Source organism: Equus caballus, chromosome 25, assembly GCF_041296265.1.
Source record: "Equus caballus isolate H_3958 breed thoroughbred chromosome 25, TB-T2T, whole genome shotgun sequence".
In the NCBI taxonomy this organism is placed as follows: Eukaryota; Metazoa; Chordata; class Mammalia; order Perissodactyla; family Equidae; genus Equus; species Equus caballus.
In genome coordinates this window covers 38,617,316-38,644,786 of record NC_091708.1, presented here as the reverse complement: position 1 = coordinate 38,644,786, position 27,471 = coordinate 38,617,316, and the positions used below count along the sequence as shown (strand labels likewise).

Below are 27,471 nucleotides of genomic sequence, written 5' to 3'. Positions count from 1 at the left end.
CTGTCTCTCCAAGAGTTTTTTTGGGGGGTGAGGGGGGCTGAGCAGGGGAAGGCAAAGAGAGGTGAGGCACAGACCCACCTAAACGGCATGGGGGCATTTCAGAGCAGTGGACAAACCACCTCCATGTGTTGTAGCCATGAAGCCCTGCGCTGGAATTCCACTCCACGCCGTAGTCACTGTAGCACTTTTGGTAACACATCTACTGTCTCTGAGTCACAGCAGGCTTGTATGTGAAGTGAGTACACCTAAGGCATCAGCCAGGGGCCTGGCACGAAATAGATGGCATACTCAGCTGGGGTCACTGAGGAGTTTCAAAAAGGGACTCTTTATTTACAAAGGGCGTGAGAAGGGTTAAGGAACTCCTACAAGGACAGTGAAGCCCTCAAGGACTGGCAAAACAGGGAGTCAGGACCAATCCTCGGCCTGGAAGGACAAGGGGAGGTTGTGGCTACCAAACCCTGAAGTTGCCTGACAGGAGCTATGGCTGTTGGCAGAGGAGCCCAGCCACTGTCAAGCCACACCTGGCAGGAAGGAGCCAGGGGAGTGAATTCCCTGACTTCTCCCTCCTCTCATCCCCCATGCTCCTTCTAGCATCTCTGGCAGATCCTGACCAGAGGCCAGAAGGACAGGTCTGCAGAGGCCAGCGTCCAGAGCAAGCACAGGGCGGGGAGGGGATCTGGAGGAGCAAACGGAATATCCAGCTCACCTAAATCCCTGCCGGAGCTGGTGGGGGCTAAAAGGAGACCATCATCTGTGCCTAGCACAGCAGAGGGACATCACTACCCACTGGATCAGACTCTATTTGGCAGTTACTTATCAAAAGGCCACAATATCACTTTTATTCTCAGGTGGTAAAAGCCAGAATGAAAACAAAGACACGTGGTCATATCCCCAGAGTGAAAAACAAAACTTTTACAAAGTTGACAGATAACATTTATTAAAACATGTCATACAAAAGGGCATGGTCTCTTCTATAAGAAGAAAATATTAAACAGTAACATTCAGTTAAGTAAAACCATGCTGTACACTGAAGACAGCAATATATAAAGACGAAACTATTCAACGTTTGCAACACAGGCATAACATTTCACAAAATATCAATAAGATATGCACCTAATGATAATCTGTTTATCATCAAATGGTTTTGTGGTGTAAGAGTCACCTGACTTGCATAAATAAAGTAATTTTCTGGAAGAAACATTGGGAACCTCATAAAAGGAAAGAAGGCAGCAGCAACTGACATATGACAGGCTTCAAGCAACACTAAAAAAAAAAGTCACATTTGCAAAATGTTCCAGCATCTTCCCATAGGGCACTATCAGTAGAGATCTGAAGTAAGAAATATGTACCTTTAAATATATAAGTAGCAAAGAAAAAAACCTAAACAAACGAACCCTGGTTTCACTGAACAAAGTTAGTCACCCATGAAAGCAATTAAATCACAAAATTAGTGTGGCACAGATGGGGGTGGGGGTGGGGTAACACGTCGCTTGGTTTCTAGCATTCCTCAATGATCAGAGACCTTACGAAAGCAAAGACCTGGATTTGGTGTGATGGATCCGCTCCACCCTCACCCGGGGGCGCAGCAACTCCCCTTCCCCAGAGGAATCACAGCCACGCTGCCCCTGCTCCGCCTCAACTCCACTTCCGCAGCAGCCTGGGGATGTGTGTGACTCCGCAGGAAGGAGCCACTGAGACTAAGCAGCTTTCCCAATAGCCAGAGTCAGCTTAGGCTCAGTTTAGTTCAGCAAATGCCCCCTAGAATGGAGGAGACCCCTCTGGGCAGACTCTTTGAAAGTAGTAGCCAAAATAAGGGACTGGAGGAAAGTAGAATCTAGAAATCAGAATCATCAGGCTGGGGCGTTGAGTGAGTGAGTGAGGGAAACCCTCAACTCTCAAGGAAAGGCTACCACAGTCTTCCCTCAGTTAGCGGGTGATGCGTCTTTACCAAGTACATTATTGTCATGTGTGTATCTAAACTTAAAGGCATGGTATAAGTACTAATATTAATACCACTGGTGGTGCCTTGAAGCCCTTTCCCACTGGGATTGGAGAAAAACCACAGTTAAGACTCAAAGTGGGGGACGAATACCTTGGTTGTAGGCCACTGACACGATCCCTGAAAGACTGTTTGGAAAATGTTACCCACAACTATCCAAACTCTTTTGGAAGGATAAAGATTTTCTAAAGCTGTACTGAGGCTAAGGAGAGAGACCATCTATCCGACCCAGGGCGGGCAGGAAGAAAAGGTAGTAAGACAGTCCAGTCTCCTAATCCTAAAAAGCAGAGTTTATAAAAATTCACTTTTAACATCCAAACTAAGGCGATCCCCTTCCCCCACCTCTCTGCACAGGGCCAGCATCTCAGAGGCCCAAGCATCTCACAGGATCTGGGTCACCTGATCAGCAACCCAAATTTTTACGGAAACCCCAACTATCACAGAAAACAAAACAGCAGATGTGAGGAACTTACACTTTAGATCCTACATTTAGTAGCTGATGTCCATATAAGGATTTCTAAAAGATACTCCTCTCTTCACAACCCATTAAATAAGTCCCAGCACAACTGACTGCTTTCAAAACTACCAGCCAAGGGCTGCCCGCCATGCCCGGCTGAACGAGAGCGCTTCATCGTCACTCACGACGAGGTGGCCGTGCTGATTTCAGCTTCACTGCAGGACCATGATTTTTCCAGAATACTTTCATTTCACCTCTCTGACTCCTCCCCAAATGTCCCAACGCTCATCTGAATATAATTTTTAATGGGAAACAGCACATCAAACCTTCTAAACAGGCAGAAAATGGTGTGCTAACACATGGGAGAGTGTGATCAGTTTTTGGCAGAACAAAATGACTTCACTGCCCTAGTATTGAAATTACTAGGAGTAATAAAACAACTTCTCCTCAAACATAATGGCGAGGCTCAGACCTAAGCCCCACTGGCTTCTGACATGAGGAAAAGAGAAGAAGCAATGGAGCCGGACTGTGCAGCCACCTCTCCACACTCCTATCAGGGACACAGAGGAAGGACTGTCAACTGGTGAAGTTTCAACTCTAAGAGAAGAGGATATTAATGTGGCAAACAACCAAGAGGTAATATCTAGTTTCTAGGTTAAAAAATCTATCTATCTATCTATATATATATATACTTATAATAAAGTTTTAAATACAAAGTGCTTTTTATATATCAAGAATGATACAGTGTTAATGAACAGATCCCTGTTTTGTAATCTTGATTACAAGAGTTAACTGGTAAATGAGTACTTTCTTTCCCCTTTCCAGACAATGTTCAACAAGTAAATGCCTTGGTGGTTGAAGCTTGAGGATCAGAGGCCATTGCCAGCAATGTCTATCACATTAGAGCAAAGTCAAACTTTTAAAACAAAATTTCACCCCAAATCCAAGAAAAGTTTTTATTTTAAGGAACAAGTTTCCACGTGGAAGTAACAGACCAGTAAGTTTATGGAAAAGTTGACATAGTGGTAGCACCCTGTCCTAGCCTGGTGATAACTTCAGGTATATTACACAGCTCACAAGCATCCTGAATATATGCTTCCTTTTTAACCTAAAACACCTCCATCTGACTGATCTGAAGAAAAGGTCTCAGAATAGCTGCTTTTCTTGTTGTTTTTTGGTAGGTATAGCTATGTGGACTTGTAAATTTATGCAGCTTTATCTATAATTTGGGAGCATGAATCTGTAGACTACTTTCTAAAATTAGGACTCCTTCTTTCCCCTGGTGAAAACACATTACAGTACTCCTAAAGAACTGGTAGTATGAGCTCAGTGTACCCCTCTAAAACCATCTCTCCCACCAGTATATTTTCAAGACTCCTCTTTTCTTGGCCAGTTGTGTTTTTTCTTCCCCTCAAGTATAACCTGCCACTCAAAATTCTGCTACTCAGCAACTCTCACTCTGACAGTTGGAGTCTTACTGTAGCGCTCTATTATAAACTCCTGAAGTTCACAGGTAACTCTCAGATATGACTTCTGACTCCTTCCCACTAACTGTGGTCACTGAGTGGCCTCTTTGGGAAGCACCATAATCTGAGAGAAACAGCTGGAGCGCCCAACGGTACCGTGGTCAGAGTCAAAGCAGATCCCACTGTGTGGATGCTACAATTCAACAAACAGGATTTGGGACAGCAAACCAATTAGAAATACCTATCACTGGCACTCTAGAGAATTACAATTAGACACAATTGCTCAAACTAAACGTTAGTACTAAAATGCAAAACTTTGCCTCATCTAGAGTCTGAAACGCAATGTGACAGTGGCATCTTACAGAAATTGAAGCTTGTACCATAAGTTGTTTCATACTTAGAATGTAATCCTCTTAGTATCTCCATATTTAGTTAAAATACCCTTTAGAAAGAATAAAACCAGACAAGAGAGCTGTTAATCAATTTCTCATCCTAGAATCACATGATTTTTAGCTTTTACATAAGTAGCATTTCATTCAGTGAAGCAGCTACCAAAACAAATCCACGTTACCTAAGTATAGTAAGAGCAAAACGAAATTCCAACATGACCTTGTAATAATGAGTGATCACAAATTGCTGCCACCTGAAATGGAACTGGCGGGTTGGAGTCCAGTTCCCAGCCAGGTGTCTGCATCACCAAGTCCACCTGCCTCGATCACATGGGCCTCCAGGCTTACCTGGCCAGCTGTGGGGGTGGGGGGGAGGTTAACTTAACCCCATTACCCACTCCAGGCCTGGACTAGAATATACAAATTTGAGGAATTAAATTTTTTAATTGGCCTACTTAGAGCTGGTCTTTCAGAAATATCTTCCTTTTCTTTTTAAGCTTCTCTCATAATAGCAAGTAGCACGCATCATCTGTGCCCAGATTTGCATAATTACCATAGTTTATTTTTGAGCCTGCCACTCAAGGGCCAGATTCTATTTTTAGTTAGCCTCAGTCGTATTCTGCTCAGCCTTTGCAGCTTCGTAGGACTTGGTACAAGAAGTCACATGCCTGTGGAAACTGTCCCTCCACATAAATCTCTTTGCACAGATATTACACTCATACGGCTTTATGCCTGTGTGAATTTTCATGTGGCCCACGAGATGATGCTTCATTTTGAATTTCTTACCACAGACACCACAGCCATAAGGCCGAAGACCAAGGTGCATGCTCATGTGCCGATCTCTCTGACTCTTGTGAGTGAAACTTTTCCCGCACTGACAAGGATACAGCTTGTCAGTGGCTGAGAATCCTAAATGGGAAGCTTCTTCTTTAATCCCTGTTACCATTTCAATATTCTCACTGTAGCCCGCTGCTAGGGCAGCCTCCTGTCTGTGCCCAATTAGATTCCCATCCGACCTCTCTCCAGAAAACTCTTCCATGGAAGAGCCATAGAAATCCACCTGCTCGTCATAATTGCTTTCATCAGCCTGTCCGTCAAACTCTGCTTCGACTTTTTTTTCCCCGATGTGAAAGTCCTCCTCTACTCCTGAAGGCTGGACTGAGTGCTCTGTCTGCATGGTATTGATGGACTCAGTGACCTGGTGCTCGTCGTAGGGTGCATGCACATCCATGCCCTCACACGCCTGTTCAAAGCGCTCGGGCTTCACGTGGATCCAGCGTTTGTGAGCCATTATGCTGGGCTTGCTGTACATGGGCCGGGTGTAGTGGAACTCAGCGCTGTCGCTGGCCCCCTCCTCACCATCCTGGCTTGCCATTTCAGTGCTCAGCCTGTCATGCTCTGTGGATGAGTTGCTGGGAAGGTATTCGTGCTCAGTGAGCTGAGATGACAGCTCATCTTTGGTGCTCTCCTCTTCATTCTCTCCATCCCTCAGTTCTTGAGCTTTGGGGAAATCAGTATGGCCCCCAGAGCCCAGCTCAAAGCTCTCTACCAGGCCATTATAACTACTGCTGCTTGGAGACTGGTGGTCACTGCTGTGATTTAGCTTCTGACAAAGGACTGTAGGGTTTCCCTCTAAAACCTCAGTGCATTTGTCTACCACATGCCACATCTGGAGGAAGCTTGCTGCTGTTAAATAACTAACAATTTCTGGAGCAGGCATTACTAGACGTCCAGTATAACTAGACAGGAGAATGTTCTCAAACACTCTGGGGTTCATCACATCAGGCAAAACAATCCTCCTGCTGTTTTTCAGGAGTACCTGGTCACAAAAGTACGGTGAACTGGCAGCAAGAACAGCTTTGTGTGCCCGGAAAATGTGGCCTTGGACAACAATGGAGACATCACACAATTGTCCCTGCTGGCGCTGCTGGTTCAGTTTCTGCAGAATGGTGCTGGAAAAATCAGGAAATTCTACTCGAAAAGAGTTTGTTCCAGGCTCCATTTCATCACAAATCTTGTTCAGTGCTACAAGAGAAAGAAAAATTAGTACTAATTCTAGCCCAAAAGGAAGCTTATTGATCACTAAGAAAACTAAGACAAGTTCCGTAGTTCCATAAAGCCCCCTTGCCTGTGGGCGCAGTGGGTGGAGCATCCACTCCCCAGAGCAAGGGGCACAGGTGTGAGTGTGCCAAAAGCAGGAACCACCCCCATTCTTCATGGTATTAACTCTGGATTTTACCTGTGTCTGTGACTGACAGAACAGAATCCACAGAGATATTTGTAAGCTATACAAATCCTCTAAGTAAAACGAAGTAAATATTTCTAGTCAAAACAAACATGATACCTATAAAAACGACAGAATTTTCAGGAGGCCTCAGATTCAACCCAAATTTGCCACACTGGGGTGAGAAAGTGAGGATGGAAGTGTGGGAAGAAGGAAAAACATATGTAAAGGCTCTGAGGCAGGAATGAACTCAGCAACTGCAGGGAACTGACAGGAGGCACTAGGCTAGAATCCAGTGAGGGGGCAAAGGGGCTGCAGTGGTGGGGCCAGAACAATCGTGCCTTTGGTCCTTTGGCACCATGGGGGCAAACTCACTAAGGCCCCAAACAACATGCGTTTTTCTAAGTTGCAGTCAGAATTTTAGCCCATTAAGAGCTTCTGATAATGTAAAGCAGAATGAACGGCAAGCAGAATGAACCTTCTATCTGGTGGTCTCCAAACTGTTTGAGAAAGTTATAGACCAGGGGCCGGCCCGGTGGTGTAGTGGCTAAGTTTGCGTGCTCTGCTTCGGTGGCCTGGGGTTTGCAGGTTCAGATCTTGGGTGCAGGCCTACACACCGCTCATCGAGCCATGCTGTGGCAGGTGTCCCACATACAAAATAGAGAAAGACTGGCACAGATGTTAGCTCAGTGACAATCTTCCTCAAGCAAAAAGAGGAAGACTGGCTCAGCGCCAATTTTTCTCACCAAAAAAAACCTCCCCAAAATTTATAGACCAAAGAGGATAGTAAACATTGTCCCTGTTATCGAATGAACTCAATCTGAAAATAAAGTTATAACAAAGAAGAAGGGATTACCTTATTGTTACCTCATTGTTGTGTTGTTACTGTAAATAGATGTTGTGGGCTAAGTTAAGCATTAGACAATATCTATCAAGAGCAATCAACAAGATGAACTCTGCTAGAGATCCTGCTCATGTCCCATAATTCCATAGTAAATTAAAACAAACCAGAAAACCCAACAGATTTATCAGTGCTATTTGTCACCTGGCTCTAATTCTATACCCAAACACTGCTAACTACAAGGTTTTCTAACTATAAGATAAAAGAATCAGACAACCTAAACAAAGATTGAAAGTTATCTTTGAGAGATAGGGAGAAATGCCAAGAGAAGAAACTGATGTCTCTTGAGTTAATTACCGTATACTATGGACTGCTACCTTTTTTCACTTAATCTTTATAATGACTCTGCAAATGTAGGGATTGATATTCTCAAGTTTACCCATTTCAAGTAAGTTTCCTAAGACTAAAATAAAAGCTAGTTTTTATTAAGTTGGGATTTGAGCCTAAGTCTCCATGACCTCACAGACTATGCTATTTTTCCCATCACATCACACTGCCTCTTCTAAGGAGATATCAAAACACCAGATTAGTCATTAATAATTTTAAGAGGTAAGACAGTGCTTTTAGAATAAAGTATTAATTTATGGCTTACAGTTCTTAAAACATTTCATAATAACTTAAAAATAGACCAGGAAACAAATTATTTAGGTATTTATAATTTCAAAAGGAAAAGTTTTGAAATTTATGGACTAATTTACAGACTACAGGTATGTAAATTCTGAGAATTCCATCTGGGCAAACAGCTCCTCTGCTAGATCTCAGCACTGCAGAATTTCGTTTTTAGCTACTTGAAAGAAAAGGGGGGAGGGAATAATACACACATGTAAAAAAACTTAGAGAAAGCTGCATAAAAAAATCTCTCTCCACTATTTATTCCTAGTCCCTCCACCAAAGGAAATTACCATTAACAAACTCCTGTATATATTTCTAGAAACTTCTGTGTATTTTTCAGAATACATCATATATATCCTTTAAAAATTCCTACCCAAATGGGTTCATTACCTACATTTTATTCTGCACTTAGCTGTGGTCACTTAATGGCCTTGCAGATCATGTGGCATGCTATAGACTGATTGTGTGCCCCAAAATTCAGATGTTGAAACCTGTTCCCACAATGTGATGGTGCTTGGAGATGGAGGCCTTTGGGAGGTGATTAAGTCATGAGGGCAGAGCTGTCACGAATGGGATTAATGCCCTTATAAAAGGGACAACAGAAAATTCCCCTGCCCCTTTGGCCATGTGGAGGACACAGTGAAAAGACAGCTGGCTCTCTATGAACCAGGGAGCAGGTCATCACCAGATACCAAATATGTCAGTGCCTTGACCTTGGACTTCCCAGTCTCCAGAACTCTGAGAAATAAATTTCTGCTGTTTATGAGCCACCCAGTCTATGGTATTTTGTTATAGCAGCCCAAATGGACTAAAACATCACATTAGCACAAAAAGAGCTAACTCACTCTCTTTAATGGTTATACAGTTTCCTGCTAAATGGATGTATAATTGAAGCAGTTCTCTCCTTATAGAATTTCAATTATCCAGGGTTTTGAAATTATGAGCAATGCTATAATGGACATCTGTGCATAACTATCTTGGCGTATCTTTGGAAATATCCATAGGGTAATTTCTACCAGTGGAATTGCTGGGTCAAAGGGCTGTGCATTTGACATTCTGATATACATTACCAAACCACTTTCCAGAAAGGTTGTGCCAAGTCACACTCCTACCAACGGTGACAGAGTCTATTTCCCCACACCTTTACCAACACTGGGCATTATCAAACAAAAAAGAAGTCTGGAAATCTCCTAAATGAATAATCCATGATTCACTGTTGTTTCGATCAACATTTCTTTAATTCTGAATGAGACTGATACTCTTTACTCGTGTTTACTGGTTATTTTTTCTTCCTACAAATTATCAGTCATGTCCTTTGCTCAAATAAATTGGGTAATTCATCTTAGTGATTTACAGTTTTTTTAATCAATTTATAAAATTAACTAATTACTCAATCTTTGCTTTTATGGCTCCAGGGTTTTGTATTAGACACGGAAAGGCATTCCTGACTCCAAGATTATTTATAAAAAGTAAAAAAAATTATTAAGGCTTTTTTCCTGGGACCATTTTTTAAAAAGCATTTAAACTTTTAATAAGCAAGGAGTATATTTTGGCATAATGAGTAAGGTTGGGATCCAGTCCTTTTCCCTCCAAAATGGCAAGCCTATTTTTCCAACACTATTTACTGAATAACTCATCTTTTCCTCTAGATTTCAAGTATCTGTTGTGGAATTTTAAATGAGAATAAAACTTTTAAAAACAGCTCAATAAAAATAAATGCCCTAAGTGATGTTGCAGAAAATCATGGAGTAGGAAGCTCTCGGGGTCAGTCCCTCCACCAAAACAACCAGTAAGCCTTTAAAATGATCAGAAACAATTATTTTGGAACTTTGGAATCTGATCAGACACTTACAGCAACCAATGCAACTCTTGAGGAAGGGAGAGAGACTGCTGAACCTCGCTACAAGAGCAGTGTGTGCAAACTGGCTATAATCCCCACTTCTCACCCTGTGGCAGCCTGCAGGATGGTGAACCACATTCCTAGAGTGGCTGGCTTATGCCAGGGTGGACAGCAAGGACTGTGTCCTCCAAAAATTGGGGGCTTTGTATCTGGCCAGTTCTAATGAACCCACATAGCTTTGTTTTGGCCCTCTCTGGCTGCAGTGGCTTCTGAAGCAGCATCTATCACAAATTTTCAAAGACAAACATACCTTCCCCTGCTACTCCCTGGGTGAAAGCATTTAAGGAAATCTCTGTTAGGTCACAGGCTGACTGCATAGACAAAGCAACAGAAACTTCAGGACCACGTGCAACAAGGAATACAGAATATTTGGAATATTTTCCAAAACAGTTTGGAAAAATCACCATACAGACACTGCAGCTCTCAACAAGTGACAAAAGGAATCTCCTAGGAGGGGAAGAATCTAATTTCAAGAGTTACCACATTAGAATACTCAAACTGCCCAGTTCTCAAAATTACAAAGTATATAAAAAAAAGGAAAATATAGTGCATTCACAGGGAAAAAAAAATTTAGACACAATCTACCCCTGAGGAATTCCAGACCTTGGAATTACTAGTCAAAGATGTTAAATCAACTGTCTTGTATGTAGTCAAATTGCTACAAAACTATGGACAAAGAACTAAAGGAAATCAGGAGAACAATGCCAATAAAAAGATAGGAATTATAAAAATAAAAAGGAACCAAATAGAAATTCTGGAGCTGAGAAGTATAATACTTGTGTTATGGGCTTAAGTGTGTCCCCCTAAAACTCATATGTTGAAATGCTAATTCCCAATAGCCCAGAATGTGATATTTGGACACAGGGCCTTAAGAAAGGTAATTAAGTTATTGAAATGGGGTCATCAGGGGCTGGCACGGTGGCACAGTGGTTAAGCATGCACATTCCACTTCGGCAGCCCAGGGTTAGCAGGTTCGGATTCTGGCTGCGGACATGGCAGTGCCTGGCAAAGCCATGCTGTGGTAGGCATCCCCCATATAAAGTAAAGGAAGATGGGCATGGATGTTAGCTCAGGGCCAGTATTCCTCAGCAAAAAAAGAGGAGGATTGGCAGCAGTTAGCACAGGGCTAATGTCCCCGCCCCCCCCCCAAAAAAAGGAGGGGCCATTACGGCGGGCCCTAATTCAATCTGACTGGTGTTCTTATAAGAAAATTTGGACACACAGAGAGACATCAGGGATGTGTGCAATGTGAAGACACAGTGAAAAAGTGGCACCTGCAAGCCAAGGAGAAAAGTCTCAGGAAAAACCAAATCTGCTGACACCTTAATCTCTGACTTCTAGCCTCTGGAATTGTGAAAAAATATATTTTTGCTGTTTAAGCCACTTAGTCTGTGGTACGTGTTATGGCAGATCTAGGAAACAAACACAAGTTGAAATAAAAGATTCAGAAGAGGAGTTCAATGGTAGATTTAAGCAGGCAGAAGAAAAAAAAATCAGCAAACTCAAAGATAAAGCAATTGAAATTTTCCAGTCTGAGGAGTAGAAAGAAGAATGAAGAAAAACGAACACAATCTGGTGTACCTGTGGGAAGCCATCAAATGTACCAATACATCATAAGAGTCTCAGAAGAAGAAAGGGTAGAAAAGGTATTAAAAGAAATAATGGTAGAAAATTTCCCAAATTTGATAAAAGACATAAACATACACATCCTAGAAGCTCAAGAAACTCCTAGTAGGATAAAGTTATAGATTCACATGAGACACATTCTAAGTCAAACAGTAGAAAGCCAGACAAGTGAGAATCTTCAAAGCAGCAAGAAAGAAGTAACTCTTCATGTAAAATGCATCCTCAATAAGATTAACAGCTAATTTCTCATCAGAAACCATGGAAGCCAGAAGGCAGTGGTATGACATATTTAAAGTGCTAGAAGAATAATCCGTCAACCAAGAATTCTGTATACCACAAAACTATCCTTTCAAGAATGAAGGAGAAATTAAGACATTCCCACATAAACAAAAGCTAAGAGTGTTTGCTACCAGTAGACCTCCTCTACAAGAAATGATAAAGGGGTCCTTGAGGCTGAGATAAAAGAACACTAGATAGTAGTTCAAAGCCATATGAAGGAATAAAGACTACGGGTAAAGGTAATAAGTAAATATAAGAGCCAATATTACACTTTTGGTTTACAACTCCTCTTTTTTTCCTGTATGATTTAAAAAGCAAATGAATAAAACAACAATTTAAAAATCTATGTCAATAGGCATACAATGTATATTAAGAGCAATCTGTGACAATAACACTACTCAGTGGGAGGGATGGAGACGTATAGGAGCAGAGCATTTGCATACTACTGAAACTAAGTTTGAACTTGTCAAACTAGGTTGTTATAAATTTAAGATGTTAATTGTAAACCTCAAGGTAACTACTGGGAAAATAACCAAAAACACACATGAAAAGGAAAGAAGGGAATCAAAATGGTATACAAAGAAAAAAAATCAAATATTTTTAAAAGGCAGTAAAAAGGCATTTTTAAAAGGGAGGAATTCAAGAACAAAAAAGATACAAAATACAGAGAAAACAAATAGCTAAATGGCAGAAGTAAACCCTTGTTTATCAGTAATTACTTTAAGTAAATGGATTAAACTTTCCAATTAAAAGGCAGAATGGATTAAAAAACAGGATTTATCTATATGTTGTCTATCAGAGACTCACTGTAGATATAAAGGCATAAAGAGATTGAAACTAAAATGATGGAAAAAGATATTCCATTCAAATATTAACCAAAAGAGAGCTGGGATGGCTATATCATTATCAGACAAAATAGATTCTAAGTCAAAAAGTTTACAAGAACAAAGAAGGACATTACATACTGATAAAAGGTTCAATCTATGAAGCAGATATAACAATTATAAAACATATATGCACCTAACAAGAGATATATAAATGAAACAAAAAGTAACAGAATTGAAGAGAAAAACAGACAGATCTACAATAACAGGTGGAGACTCCAATATTTCGCTTTCAATAATGAAGAGAAAAACCAGATAGAAGATCTGTAAGGAAATAGAGGACCTGAACAACATTATAAATCAATTATACTTAAAAGACATACAGAATGCAAATAAAAAGGAATGACATTCTGATATATGCTACAACGTGAACACTGAAAACATTATGCTGAAACATCATGCTAAACATTAACTTAAATCAGACACAAAGGACAAACATTGTATAATTCCACTTACACAAAATATCTAGAAGAGGCAAATTCACAGAGATACAAAGTAGATTAGAGGTTACCAGGGCTCGAGGGAGTGAGGAATGAGAGTTAACTGCTTAATGAACAGAGTGTTTCTGTTTTGGGTGATGAAAACATATTGGAAACAAACTGGTGCTGGTTGCACAACATTGTGAGTGTAATTTAATGCCACTAAATTGTACACTTGAAAATGGTTAAAGTGGCAAACTGAATGATACATATATTTTTTACTGCATATTAAAAAAAAACACAAAAAAAGTCATGTAACTTCATTTTTAACTGTGTAAAGGCGGTAATAGTCCTTGTAATTTAGTAAGTATCTGACCTCCACCCTTAACTTTGAGTGAGGGTGGCATTTCTACATATTCCCTGACCTTAGGAACATGCAAAACCTGCACCTCTCCTACAGCTTTTCCTACTACCATAAGCAACAGTTACAAACTCACAGCCAGCTGTGACCTATATTAATAGTATAGCTGCTGTTTCAATTGTTTACAAGACTTTCATAGAAGTAATCAACTCACTTAAAAAGTCATTAAAAAACCCCATAACATAAAACACTATATGCAAGGTACTGCGGGGGATTTCCAAGATGATCAGGGAATGTCACTGTCCAGAGTCTTTTAACCTGCTAGGGGAGATAAAAAAACAACATGCATATAACCCTGTTACTCAAGGCAAAGTCTGATAAAAGCACCACAAGAGAATTACAAATGCGGGAGGAATTCAGAGGAGGGGACCAGATATACCCTACAGTAAAATATCCTGTCACTAGAAATACTGGTGTCACCAGGGTAAGAGGAAGCCTTCAGGGTAGCATATAATTCTTCCCATCTACCACATCCTAATCAAAATAATCTAAGAAATATGGAAAAATTGGCCTGAGTCCCAGAAACTAGGGCTCAAAGTTACCTATATGCCACAAACTTTAATTAAGGATATGATGAAGACTGGGTCAGACTAAAGGGAGATGTTGCCCCTGCAACTCCACCTGCTATACCAAGCAATCCTGGTACAGTAGCAGCAATCCTGCCAAAGGACCACAAATTTGGAAGGCCTGTAGCTAAAAAGCCAAGGTGGATCATGGGACAAATCCTGCAGATTGACAACATTCAGAGGTGGCTGTATAGGAATACCATACATTGCAAACTGCCTCAACAGAAATTTTTTTAAAACTTAACATGAGAGGGTGGGCTCATTAGTAGCCCCAGGAAGGAGGCAAAGGCACAGCCCATCATTTGCCAGCTGGACCAGGGAGACAAAAGTAGGCCCCTGGCATCACAATTTCACCAACACAGAAGAAAGTGCAAGAGCTACAGCTCTCCTGACAGGGCCTAAGACCTAGCCTCTGGCCCCAGTCACTCTACTCAAGCTAAGCCCGGGTGTCAATCTGGTTCAGCCCATCCTCCAGGTAAAGAGTTAAGAGTTGATTCTAATAGTATTCAGGTGTATGGGGAAGGATCCAAAAGCAATCCACCCACAAAATGGGACAATTTTGGACCTGAACAGAATGTTTCCCTCTAAACATGTAAATAGATCTACAATCTATAGATTGTAAATAGATTCTACAATAATAAAAAAGAAGAAAATAGCAAGGGACAGACAAAGAGTACAGTTTAGATAGCATTTTTAAACTTATGTTTTCCACAAACTTATGAAAATATAGTCTCTGAATAAAGTATAAGGAAGATAAGACAAAATAGCAGAATGGTATGAAAAAAGAGCTGACAAATAAAGACAAGATGTAAGGAAACTAATAACTAGCACAGAAATTTAAACAGGTAATAAGAAGCAGAACTGCAACTGGAGAAATTGGAATCAATCACGCAGAAGGCACTTTAGGGGAACTTCTATTAGAATGAAGGAGGAGGATAAAAATATGAAAACAGCAAGAGAAGATAACAGAACGGAAGAACAGAGCATAGAGATCCAATGTATGGCTAATTAGTGTCCTTGAGAGAAAGAACAAAACAAACGGAGTAGAAGGAATAATCAAATAAAATTTTCATTAGAAGAAAACTTCCCTGCATGGAAAACCTTGAGTATTCAGAAGAGTTTTGTCCCAGTAGTGGGAAGAAATTAGCCCCAAACAAAACACAGTTCTGGTCCTGTCAAAAAAAGAGTAAAAAGTCTGAAAAGATCAAACTATTTCGTAGTAACTTAATTGTGTTCCAGAAATAAGCTTGAATATATTTACACAATACAAAAATATCCTGAACCCAACAAGGTGAAAGTCATGCCTGGCATCCAATTAAAAAAATCACCAGGCATGCAAAGAAGCAGGAAAATATAACTGCTAATAAAGAGAGAGAGAAATCAATAGAAACAGATACAGAAATGACAGATTTATACAACTGGTAGAAAATTCTATATTCCGTTATGTTCAGGAACATTAAGCATATTTGGTAGACAGGGAAGCCATACAAAAAGACTCAAACCGAACTTCTACAGATCCCAACAAACACACACTGGATGGGAATAACAAAAGAATTAACACCGAAAAAGAAAAGATCAGTGAACTTGAAAACACAGCAATAGAAACAATCTAAAATAAAACAGAGAGAAAAAAGACCAAAAATAAAAAGGGAAGGGGGAACAGAGGACCAGTTAGCTGTGAGACAACTACAAGGTGTCTAGTTGGAGCCCCTGAAGGAGAAGGGGAGGGTATAAAGGCTGAAATTTATTTCAAGAAGTAATAGCCAAAATTGTTCTATATTTGATGAAAATGATACCCATAGATCCAAGAAGCTCAACAACCCCAAGCACAAGAAGCAGGAAGAAAACTACACCAAGGCATATCATAATCAAATCATTTAAAAATCAGCAATGAAGAGAAAATCTTAAAAGTAGACAGAGAAAAAAGACCCATTGTGTACAGAGGACCAAAGAAAAGAAAGCCTGTAAACCTCAAAAGTAAAAAGAACAGAAACAAAAATACACAAAAACAAAAATAAGTCAAGCAAAACTATTAATATCAAAGTAAAATTCAATGTAAAAAGCATCAAATGGGATGAAAGTTTACTGTTAACTCATGAGTTCTATAACTCACAATGAGGGTTACGTTGTGAATTTTTGTGTGTAAATGTAGTGTAGACTTCAAAAAAATAAAACAGTGAGAGAAACATAATTGTAGTAAGAAATAGAAATATCTCTTTTAATCCTTAATAAATCAAGTAGGCAAAGGATAATTAGGATCTAGAGGTTTAGATTGATATCATTAACAATGATAATTTAACTAAAATATACAACCTCTGTATCTTACAAATAATACACCTTTTTCAATTTTCATAGGACATTTACAAAAACAATCATATAAGTGGCCACAGAGAACATCAATAAATTCCCCAAAGTAGAAATGCATACACAGAGCACATTTGATTACACAATGTAATAAATCTAGAAAGAGTAAAGATAAATTTTAAAAAGCTCCCAACCTCAATAATTAAACAAAATTCTTAATTCTTAAAACAATGAAGAAATTAAAACTACAATGTCAAATTCACAAAATTAGGAGTAAGAAATGGAATATAATCCTAGAAACTTGTAAAAACAGAAGACAATTATACAATAATAAATTTTAAAGTCTCATAGATAAAAAGTTTTATAGAAAAATGTAAATTGTCAGAATTGACCAGAGAAGAAAAAAATCTTAACAGATCAATAACTGTGAAGAGATTACAAAACATGTTGAAATGATTTCTAAAGGTACACCAGGCCCAAAATATTTTATGGGAAAATTCTGTAAAACTAATTCCTATGCTATATAAACTGTCTCAGAGAAGCAAGAAGGGGGAAAGGGGATATAGGAGAAAACTTACTGATTATTTTTACATAAAACCTTGGTATCCAAACTTGACAACAAAGGAAAAACTATAATCCTAGCTCAAGTATTAACAGAGAGAGAAAAATCCTAAATCACATGGCACTCTGGTTTGTTTACTTTAATCTCTTGTGGGTTGAGTACATTGTGAGTGTGACAAGAAACTGATTTATTGGTTCCATCACTGAGGGCAGGATCCTAGGCTATGGTGAAACTCCCGCCAGAAAGCCATCTCATCTCACAAGCTCTTTCCCAGTTCTCTTCCATTCAAGACGACCCCTGGTGACACAGATCATTACCTGTGCCTCCTTCCACCAGTGACAGAGGGTGGTGGGAGATAAACCTGGAAAGGATGACTAGGACTACACTGCTGAAGGCTGAGTTTGAGCTTTAAATGTGGGCACAGGGTCAGCAGTGAAAACTTTTGAGTGACACATTGTGAAATATGTTCCAGAAGGATAATCTGCTGATAGACTTATACTAGGAACAAGTCTGAAAAAGAAGCTAACTTTAAGATTTCAGCAAGTACAGTCTAGGTTTGAGGCAAAGAAATAACAGTGAGCATGGAAAACAGAGGGGTAGAATTGATAGGATTAACTAAATCGGTTGGCAAGAAGATGTGACAGTACTGCTGGGTACGTTAAAAATCACACCATTAAGAAAGTGAAAAGATAATCTACAACATGGGAGAAAATATATGCAAATCATATACCTGGTAAGTAACCTGTATCCAGAATATTTACAGAACTCTTGAAATTCAATCATAAAAAGACAATCCAATTGAAAAATGGGCAAAGCATTTCAAGAGATATTTCTCCAAAGAAGATACACAAATGAGTACACACAAAAAAGCTCAGTATCATTATTCATTAGGAAAATGCAAATCAAAACTACAATGAGATATCACTTCTCACCCACTCAGATGGCCATGATAAATAAGACAGATAATAACAGGTGATGGTGAGGATTTGGCAGGATTAGAATCCTCACACATTGCTGGGAGGAATGTAAAATGGTGCAGCCACTTTGGAAAACAGTTCGGCAATTCCTCAAAAAGTTGTAACTCAACAATTCTACTAGAACGTATATACCCAAGAGAAATGAAAACACATGATGTCCACAAAAAACTTACACACGAATGTCCATAACAGAATTATTCATAATAGCCAAAAAGTAGAAACGACCCAAATGTCCTCAACTGGTGACGGGATAAATAGAATGTGGTATACCCATACAATGGAATATTATTCCATTTTATTATGTGCTATGTATGTATTATTGTATTATGCCATTCTTTTGGCAATAAAAAATAATGAATTACTGATAGATGTGACAACATGTCTAAACCTGGAAAACATTATGCCAAGTGAAAGAAGTTAGACACAAAAGACCACATCTTCTATGATTCCACTTATATGAACTGTTCAGAATAGGGAAATCCATAGACAAAAGCAATCAGTGGCTGCCAGGAACTATGGGGAGAGGAAATGAAGAGTGACTGCTGATTTTTTTTAGGGGGATGAAAATTCTAAAATCAGATTGTCGTGATGGGTACACAACTCACTGAATATACTAAAAAACTCTTAATTGCCTATGAATTATGTCTCAATAAAGCTGTTTAAAAAATAGAGTAATGCAAGGTAAACTAGTTACCAATACCCACTCTGAAGTTTCCCGACTGTACCTAGGAAAATGTCATAATTAGTAGGCATAATAACAGCACCTACTATTTACTAAATGCATGCATTGTACCAGAGTCTGTGCAAAGCACTTCATGTATTCTCTCTCATTTAATCCTCATAACAATCCACTCAATACGTATTTTTTATTCCTATTGTATAAATAGGAAATAAAGAGGCTAAAGTACTTGCCTAAGGTCATATAACTAGTGAGTGATGAAGATGTAATTTAAATTCAAAACACTTGCTCAGGCTCCTTATAGCCTGAGAGATGAGATAGTGTAGAAGGTAAACGCAAATACTATTTTCACAAATAAATAACTGAAATGACCTATAACACACAGTGCATTCATAAACTCCAGAGCAAATTATTCACCATCCTCAGAATTAGTGAGGTACTAGCAACTTTATACCTCACTTTGCCCACAGTTTTTTAAAAAATCCTAACAGTAACAGTTCTAAAACAAACACACCAAGCCCAGCTCATTCCCTCCATGGTTTATGGGGGCTGTCTGGCTTTCTGTGAAGCAGAGGACGCAGAGCAAATATGGAAGAATCACTGAACTAGACGATGTCCAAGACTCCTCTCAACTTTGGTGAGTTTAACAGCAGCCTATATTTATTATTCAGTTGAGGAACTGTATGTCAAGTTTTATACACTATTTAAACACCAACTACATATCCTAAAAACACAGACGACAGCAATATAAGACAGAAGCAGACCCACTAGCTACTTGTCTTGAAACCCTCCAGAGATTTCTTAATCAGAACATATGGTAATTTGCATGCTTACTGTGGGTGCACATTTAAACACAGTAAATATTACTTCACTAAATCTAAAGACTGGCACAAATGTATAAAAATACCCACAGCCCATGCCTACCAAAATTCTTTATATTAGTCAAACGCTTTACAGTTCACCAAGCAGACTGTGTAAACTTGGGTCTTGTAATACTCCTGTGACACTAGTGAACAGTTAGCCATTGACGATTAGATAGCAGGTAACTAAAGCTATCTTTTTGTTTTCAATTATAATTATAGCTTTTAGCTGTCCCCCACCCATTGTTAACTGTGCTGTTTAGGCAATATACTATCTGATTCCCACTAGGTTCCTACAGATAACATCTCCTTGGTGCCTGGGTCACCATGGTAACAGATGTTTGAAAGCTGTTTTTCAGGAATTAGGACCGCCTTGTCCAGTTCAGGCCAGTCAAGACCACCAACCCATCAAGTGGGCCTGTGCAGGGGCCCAATAAGTGAACTTTCTGATGTCAAGAGGCTAAAAACTCCACCCTCAGATCATACTAACGCCACCACTTTGCGAACATGTGTCCTGTGAAGAGGCGTGGAGTCTGACCACGCTTGCGCAGATCATCATTACCTCACCTCCAATCATCCATCCCCAGACTTCAGACCACTGTGCCCCCATCCATAAATCTCCGAGTCCCCATTTTTGCGGAGGCACATCTAGGACATTCTCCCACCTCCTCGCTTGGCTGCCTTGTGATTAAAACCCTCTCTCTGCTGCAATCTCGTCATTTCCATGATTGGCTTTCTGAGCAATGGGCAAAAACGAACCTGTCTCGGTAACATTTGTATCATCATACTTATTTTAAAGATGAGTAAACGGAAGCTCAGGAAGGTCAAGCTCGCCCAAGGTCACATATGTCAGAAATGGTATGTCAGGATTCAAATAGAAGTGTAATTTCAAATCTGATATTTTTCTAAGCTAAAAAAACGTCACTTAGCAGTAAGGTTTATCTGAAATCAAATGCTCTAACAGTACAACAACATATGGCAGTGATTGGCCTTAAAATGTGCAATATTTCTTCCTCAGACTTAATGAGGAAGAGAGAGAAGAGAAGTAAAAGAACCTGCTGCTCTAGGGCCATTAAATACACTTACATTATCATTTTTGCTGAAAAAGAAACCATTTTAGTAAATAATTTTAAAAATTGTATTTTTAGCAAGTTTATGGCTTACCTAATGCAAAGTCGTATTCCTGGGATAAAGTTTCTTATGCCATGGCCATCAAAAAAGTATGAATGAGTGAGGAAGAGGAATCCATCTCTCAGCTTTGCTTCACATAAAAATCACACTGACTTCTGAAAGGAAAAATCATGTTGAAAATGTAAGAGTTGTTGGTGTCATTCACTGTGTACACGTGCTTTGCTAATAAACACCACAGGTGTGTGAACAGCAGAAAGAAAACTAACCAAGATTAGTATTTTGTTATTATATTAACTTCTATTCTGCACCTTCTTAGCTTCAACCTTTGTATTTTAAAATAAACTTTTAATTTTGGAATAATTTTAGATTTACAGAAAAGTTGCACAGAACGCCGAGAACTCCTGTGTGCCCCTCACCCAGTTCCCTTTAACGTTACGATCTTACATTACCAGGGCACATTTGTCAAAAATAGAAAGCCAACACAGGTCAATGCCTACGTAATTCTGCAGAATTAAAACATCCTTTGGAAAGCGTTTTCAGTCTCCAGACCATTGTCAGTCAGCATGCCTATATTTTCTCCTACTTGGAACACTTTAGCCAAAGAACTTAGTAAAACTTATTTTAGAATTTTTAAAAAACAAGCTACCTACTTTATGAAGTTTGATTCGTGTCTCCCTTTAAGTCAGAGCTGAACATTTTACTTAAAACTTCAGGGCAAATGTTCCATTGTGGCAAACTCTTTGAGATTCAAAAGAGAAGGTATTGTTCTGATCCCCAACTCCCCACTTATCAGTTATCCTACTATTACATTACAATAAAGCCAAGGAAATGTTTTTAACTGCACCCTCATATTCATTAGAATTCAGGATAATAAGTTCAAATCAAGAAAGCAGAAACAGTGCTTGTTTCATGAAAATTATTAACTACATACCACCAAAATAAAAGGAAAATTTTTTCCTCAATGTTACAAATAAGACAAAAATCTCTTTCTAGTCTAACTGCAAATATAAATGAGGCAAAAAGGAAAAGTTTATGAAAATGATACAGAGCATAGTCAATCAAGTTTAAGAGGCATATTTATAAATTTCTGAAATCAAGATGTGATGACCAGGTTAATAGTTGTCACGGCCTTAAGGATAGAGCATTCCTGGGAGTGTCATCAGTGTTTTTTGTTTTTCTGGGGGTTTTTTTGCTGAGGAAGATTAGCCCTGAGCTAACATCTGGGCCAGTCTTCCTCCACTTTAAATGTCTGCTGCTGCCACAGCATGGCTGACAAATGGTGTAGGTCTGCACTCAGGATCCACACAAACCCAGGCCACCAAAGCAGAGGACACGGAACTTAACCACTACAACACGGGCTGGCTCCTCATCAATGTTTTTGATGGTACAAAGGCCAACACTGGGAAAAGCAAGGATATAACTCTGAATTGAAAAGTATTCAAAAGAGTAGGAATGTTAAGTTTAATGAACACTTTAACCAATCTCTTATTTTTTTTTCACTTATTTTTTCTTTTTATATATACGTTAGAATATTATTTTAAAATGTCTAAATAAGTCTAAACATTTTTCAATAAGAATTTTTAAAGACCTAAATGATGATAAAGCATATGTCATAGCTTAACTGGCAGTGTTTTCTCCTTCTTTGGTGGTACATAAAATAATCGATGGTATCTAGAGTTCAATGCAGTTGTAATTCAGCTGTTACATCTTACAAGAAAGCTTGATAAACTCTCTCACAGGCAAACTGACAGCTTAAATAAGGTAACATAAAACAAAGACCTCTCCCATCGGAAAGCATACAAGAAATAATACATAATTTTGGGTTATCATAATAAAAGGGCTATTTTCCCAACACTAAGAGTTTTCTTCATGTGAAAAGTAAAATCTACTTTAAATTTCTTACTTATGGCAGATTCCTGCACTGAATCCAAGGAATCTGGAGGGAGGAGAGCCAGGAACCTACTGCAAGTAGAAAACTTAAGAGAGATTTTAACTGAATTCTTTTAACAAACTCCTTTACTAAGGACCTTAGCTGTGAAGACAGCAGGCATCAACAAACGGAGGTTCAACTTAATGTTCCTAAAGGCTACAGAATGAATTTTTAAAATCACATTTTCAAAGAGCTTGTTAGTTTCAGGCATTTCCGATGAGCAATTTTTTTTTGTATTGTGGTACAACATACTTAACATAAGATTTACCATTTTAACCATTTTGAAGTGTACAATTAGAGGCATTAAGTACATTCACAACGTCGTGCAACCATCACCACCATCCATTTCCAGAACTTTTTCAGCATCCCAAACTAAACCTCTGTATCCATTAAACAATGACTCTCCATTCCCTCCTCCCCTCAGCCCCTGGTGAACTAAAGTCGCCTTCCTGTCTCTATAAATTTGCCTATTTTAGATACCTCATATAGGCAGACTCATACAATATTTGTTCTTTTGTGTTTGGCTTATTTCTCTAGTGAGTAAAGCACTAGAGAAAAAAAAGCATTCTGTAAAGCAAAGAACGAACTCCAAATTACTAGGTTTCTCATAACTGAACTATACATACTGACACAACCTCTGACATATCCAGTGCTCCCAGAAATTCTGCTACTGTTCCATGAGCCCCAAGGGGCAGAGGATTTCAGACTGACCCTTTTCTAGCCTGTGGACAGGCCTGGTTAACAGCCGTAAGTCAAAGAGCAGGCTCCTGAGAGCCCTGGAGGGCATCCTGGGGTAAGTAGATGGAGCAAAGGGAAGTAGGGAGCTGCGCAGGCCTGAAAAACCACAGGTAAGAAAAGGCAAGGATCCTCAAGCTACTATGGCCCTGAGAAGCCTTCCTATCTACCCACCAGGAGCAACTGCACCCTGACACTTAGGTTGGGCGACACCTGTCAGAGCTGAGGCCAGACTGTGGTTTAGTCACTGAGAATGTCACCAGTGCAGGAAGCTTCACGGGGTCATGAGTCACCTTCCATGGCTCAGAGGTCCGGGCAGGCCTGCCCTGCCCCATCTAGACAAACCCAGTTAGGAGAGGCAGAAATAAGAAGACATAAAATTGGCAGAGAGAGACAAACACAGATGGCCAAAGAACTGGACTGACCGGCAGGTCACGAATGAGAGTAGGACAGAGAAGAAAACACAGGGTCAAGAGACATAGAAGGAAGGTGGAGACAGAAATCAAGACAGGGCCTGAATCCTAAGAGAGACAAGGTGGAGAGAATGACAAAGTTGACAGGGGCCGAGTTGAGAGGCAAAAAGAGCAGATGACAACAGGTGACAGAGACAGCAACAGAGAAAACAGCGGTAAACAGAGAGAGAGAACCAGCGGAGTCCGCGCACAGCCTTTCTCCCGGCCCTGGCTCGAACCCGAGGCCGCCAAGCCCACCCGGCGCCCCCGAAAGGCCGGCGGCCGGACTGGGGCAGGATCTCTAAGCGCTCCGGTCCGCCGAGGTCCGCCGCCGCGGGGTGACCTTGGGCGAGACGCTACCTCGGGGGCCTCGGCGTCGCGGTACGCGCGCCGGGCTGGCCGGAGACCGCACGACTCGGACTCGGGGCGCTGGGACTCCAACCGCCCCCGCGCGACTCATAAGCATCCCGGTCGGCGGAACGGGCCCGGCGGGGCCGGCGGTGAGCGCCAGGACCCGCGGAGAAGCCCATAAACCTCTCCGGCTTCCCTCCCTGGCTCCTCGCTACCCGTTGTCCCGCGTCCGCCGTACCTGCCAAGGGCTCCGCGCTCACACAGCCCGCCCGCGGTACACTTTCCGCCGCCGGCGTCAGGCCCGTTCAACCCGTCGCTGCCGCGACCGCCACAGCCTGTGCCTCCCGCCCCCGGAAATGCTTCCCAGTCCCGCCCCCTAAACGGTCAGTGCTTCCGGGGGTGCGTCATCGAGTGAAAGCGGTGTGCGCATGCGGACTCACATTCGGGGCGGGGCGTTAGGAGAGGGCTCCGGGATAGACGACGCCTGCGCAGTATCGTCTGGAGCCGTGCAATCAGCTTTAGGGGTTGTGGGACAGCTACTGGGAATTGCGGAGCTGATACCGACTCCTAAACCCTTTTTAAACTTTGACCTATCTCAACCTGCCTAGCAGAGATTGTCAAATCCGTCTCTGCCTCCATAGCGGCTTTGGCATGCAGTGGATGCTCAGTAAATGTTCAATGAAAGGACCAGTGTATTCCATGTGGGCCCCGCTAGCGGAAAAACCTCATTTTGTTCAGGTAGCAAAGGAGATCCTTTGATCTCAGGGGACATCACCCCAGCTAGAGGGAATGACTCATAATTGGTCTAAACTGTTCATGATAATCTCATTCTCATTAGCCAGTACAATTCTTCCTCAATTTACAAGGGGGTTACCTCCCCATAAACCGATCGTAAGTTGAAAATATCATGTCGAAAATGCGTTTAATGCACCTAACCTCCCGAACATCATGGCTTAGCCTAGCCTACCTTAAATATGCTCAGAACACTTAGATTAGCCTACAATGGGGCAGAATCATCTACCCAAAGTCTGTTTTATAATAAAGTGTTGGATAGCTCATGTAATTTATTCAATACTGAACTGAAAGTGAAAAACAGAATGGTTGTATGTGTACAGAAGGGTTGTAAGCGTATCGGTTATTTGCCTTCTTGACCTTGTGATTGGGAGCTTGGCTTGCTGCCACCGCCCAGCATCAGGAGAGAGTATCCTACTGCACACGACTAGCCTGGGAAAAGACCAAAATTCCAATTATGGCTTCTACTGACTGTGTATCACTTTCACACCATGGTAAAGTTGAAATTTTAACTGCCTTTAGTTGGACTAGGCATAGTCATGTGACCAACTTCTGGGCCTAATACTTCTTATAGAAGTTTCTGAGCCGGCTTCTGAAAAAGCTTGTTTTTTTTTTTTTTACAAAGTCCATCAGGACTTTTAGTTGTTTATGCTCCTTAAGTGCATTGCCACTTTTATTTTCTTCCTGCCTCTAAGCAAACCTGAAAGTTGGAAGTTCAGTCACCATGATATGCCTATGACATGACAAGCAAATGCTAAGGCTGGTAAAGCAGAAACATTGAGAAAGCCTAGATCTTATATGACATTAAGCTACAGCCCCAGCTTTGGACTCTTTCCTCCTGGATGGTTTGCTGCCTAGTAAACTTCTTACTTGGACTTTAATTCTAGCATTATGGTAGACTACGTATCTCCAAATATAACAGCAGCAAAATATGTGAAATTGCTAGGAGAAATCTTGAAAACACTGTTTTAAATGCATGGATAAGCTTGTGAGAAAGTCAGGAAAATCATCGGAGGCCAGGAAGAAACACAGGCCTGGGAAGTTAGAGCTGATGGTCAGAAGTTATGCACAGGTGCGGTCTGCATCTGTTTTCATTGGTTGGTGCATATACTATAGTGAAAAGTATTTTAAAAATCATCTCTGGAGGTAGGTAAGCATTGATGCTGCTACCAGCTATAAGAGCATCTGCCTGGATCAAGGCAGGATGACAGCCAAATTGGAACATCAGGCTGAAATCCAAGAAGGAATATATCTCCAGGGGAAAGATAAACTAGAGAAAAAAAATATCTGCCTTGCAGAGGCAGGCAGAAAGGAAAGTTGTCTTTCTCTGCCTTGCTTCTGGTTGAAGGGGTAAAACATTTCCCTAATGGGTGCATGGCTAAAGGCTGGCCAATGCATGGCCATACCGTTTGCATGCTCCAAAGGCCTACAAGCTGAACGTTTCAATTTAAAATGGATCTGGGTAGTTAGTACCTATTGTACTTGGCTGAGCAAACACAAGTCCTCTCTGGAACAACTCACTGTCAACCCAGGTCTCAAAAAATTCCCACAGGCAGACTTCCAAATGAATGTGAACTTGCGATCAAAACCCACAAAACCCACGAGGAAATAAACAGAGAAGACAAACAGCAGAGGCAGGTCTGTTTTAGATGTATAGCTCATTGGAAGGGTTAAATACCAAATTAGATGCACCTGAAGAGAAGTCAGTGAACTGAAATATAGATTTGCAGAAAACAAACCAAAAAGCGTCCCAGAGAGACAAAGAAATGGAAAAGAGTGAGAAAGTCCATCATGTGTTAGAAGTTATGTTAGAAGGCCATAATAAAGTGAATGTGGGCAAGGCAATTGTCAAATAATGATGGCTGAGAATTTTCCAGAATTGATGAAAGATAAGAATTCTCAGCAAACACAATGAGTCCCAAATAAGATAAAGAAAAAGTAAACCTAGATCTAGTTTGGTGAAACTTCAGGACACCAAAGCACAAGAGGTGATTTTAAAAGCAGACAGAGAACAATCTATAATTTGTGGGATTAAAAAAGGCAAAACCACCATAATGGAATGATAGTTTATAAAGTATAAGAGGATTACGGAAGTCAAAGCATTATAAAGTGTGTATCAGTTCTCTATTGCATAACAGCCACAAATCCTCAGAAGGATACAACAATATTTGTTTATTGCTCACACATCTGGTGTCTGCTAGGTATGGGTTAGGAAGCTCTGCTGAGCTTGGCCAGGCTTGCTTACGTGTCCGGGGTCAGCTGATCTAGGATGGCCTTGGCTGGGGGCCTTGACTCTGCTCTACGTGTCTCTCACTCACCAGCCAGGTAGTCCAGACAAGTTCTCATGGCAACAGCAGGGACACAAAAGCAAGCAATGGAAATGTACAAGCACATTTTCAAGGTTCTTCTTAGATCTTATTGGCCAAAGCAAGTCACGTGACAGAGTCCAGAGTTATAATAGGAGGGAGCTATGAAGGATTATGGCAAAGGGTTTGCACACAGTATGGATAGTGAAGAATTGGAGACCATAGTTCAATCAGTCCAAGGTATTTGCA

The 27,471-nt window shown here is 40.5% G+C and overlaps 1 protein-coding gene across 5 annotated transcripts; it reads right to left on the bottom strand.

Annotated features, from left to right (window-relative positions):
* Positions 1–910: 910 nt before the first annotated feature.
* On the bottom strand, positions 911–24,513 carry ZBTB43 (zinc finger and BTB domain containing 43). Of its 5 annotated transcripts, none has more exons than XM_070251868.1 (4): positions 23,986–24,170; positions 23,496–23,656; positions 20,690–20,811; positions 911–6,336 (listed from the first exon to the last, which is right to left on the bottom strand). In XM_070251868.1, exon 4 carries the CDS (start codon positions 6,311–6,313, stop codon positions 4,910–4,912), a length of 1,404 nt encoding a protein of 467 aa, XP_070107969.1. In that variant the 5' UTR covers positions 6,314–6,336; positions 20,690–20,811; positions 23,496–23,656; positions 23,986–24,170; the 3' UTR covers positions 911–4,909. The 5 variants fall into 5 exon arrangements, with proteins under 5 accessions (XP_070107969.1, XP_070107972.1, XP_070107970.1 ...); XM_070251871.1 differs by having other exon boundaries at positions 24,013–24,170; XM_070251869.1 differs by having other exon boundaries at positions 24,032–24,170.
* Positions 24,514–27,471: the final 2,958 nt, after the last annotated feature.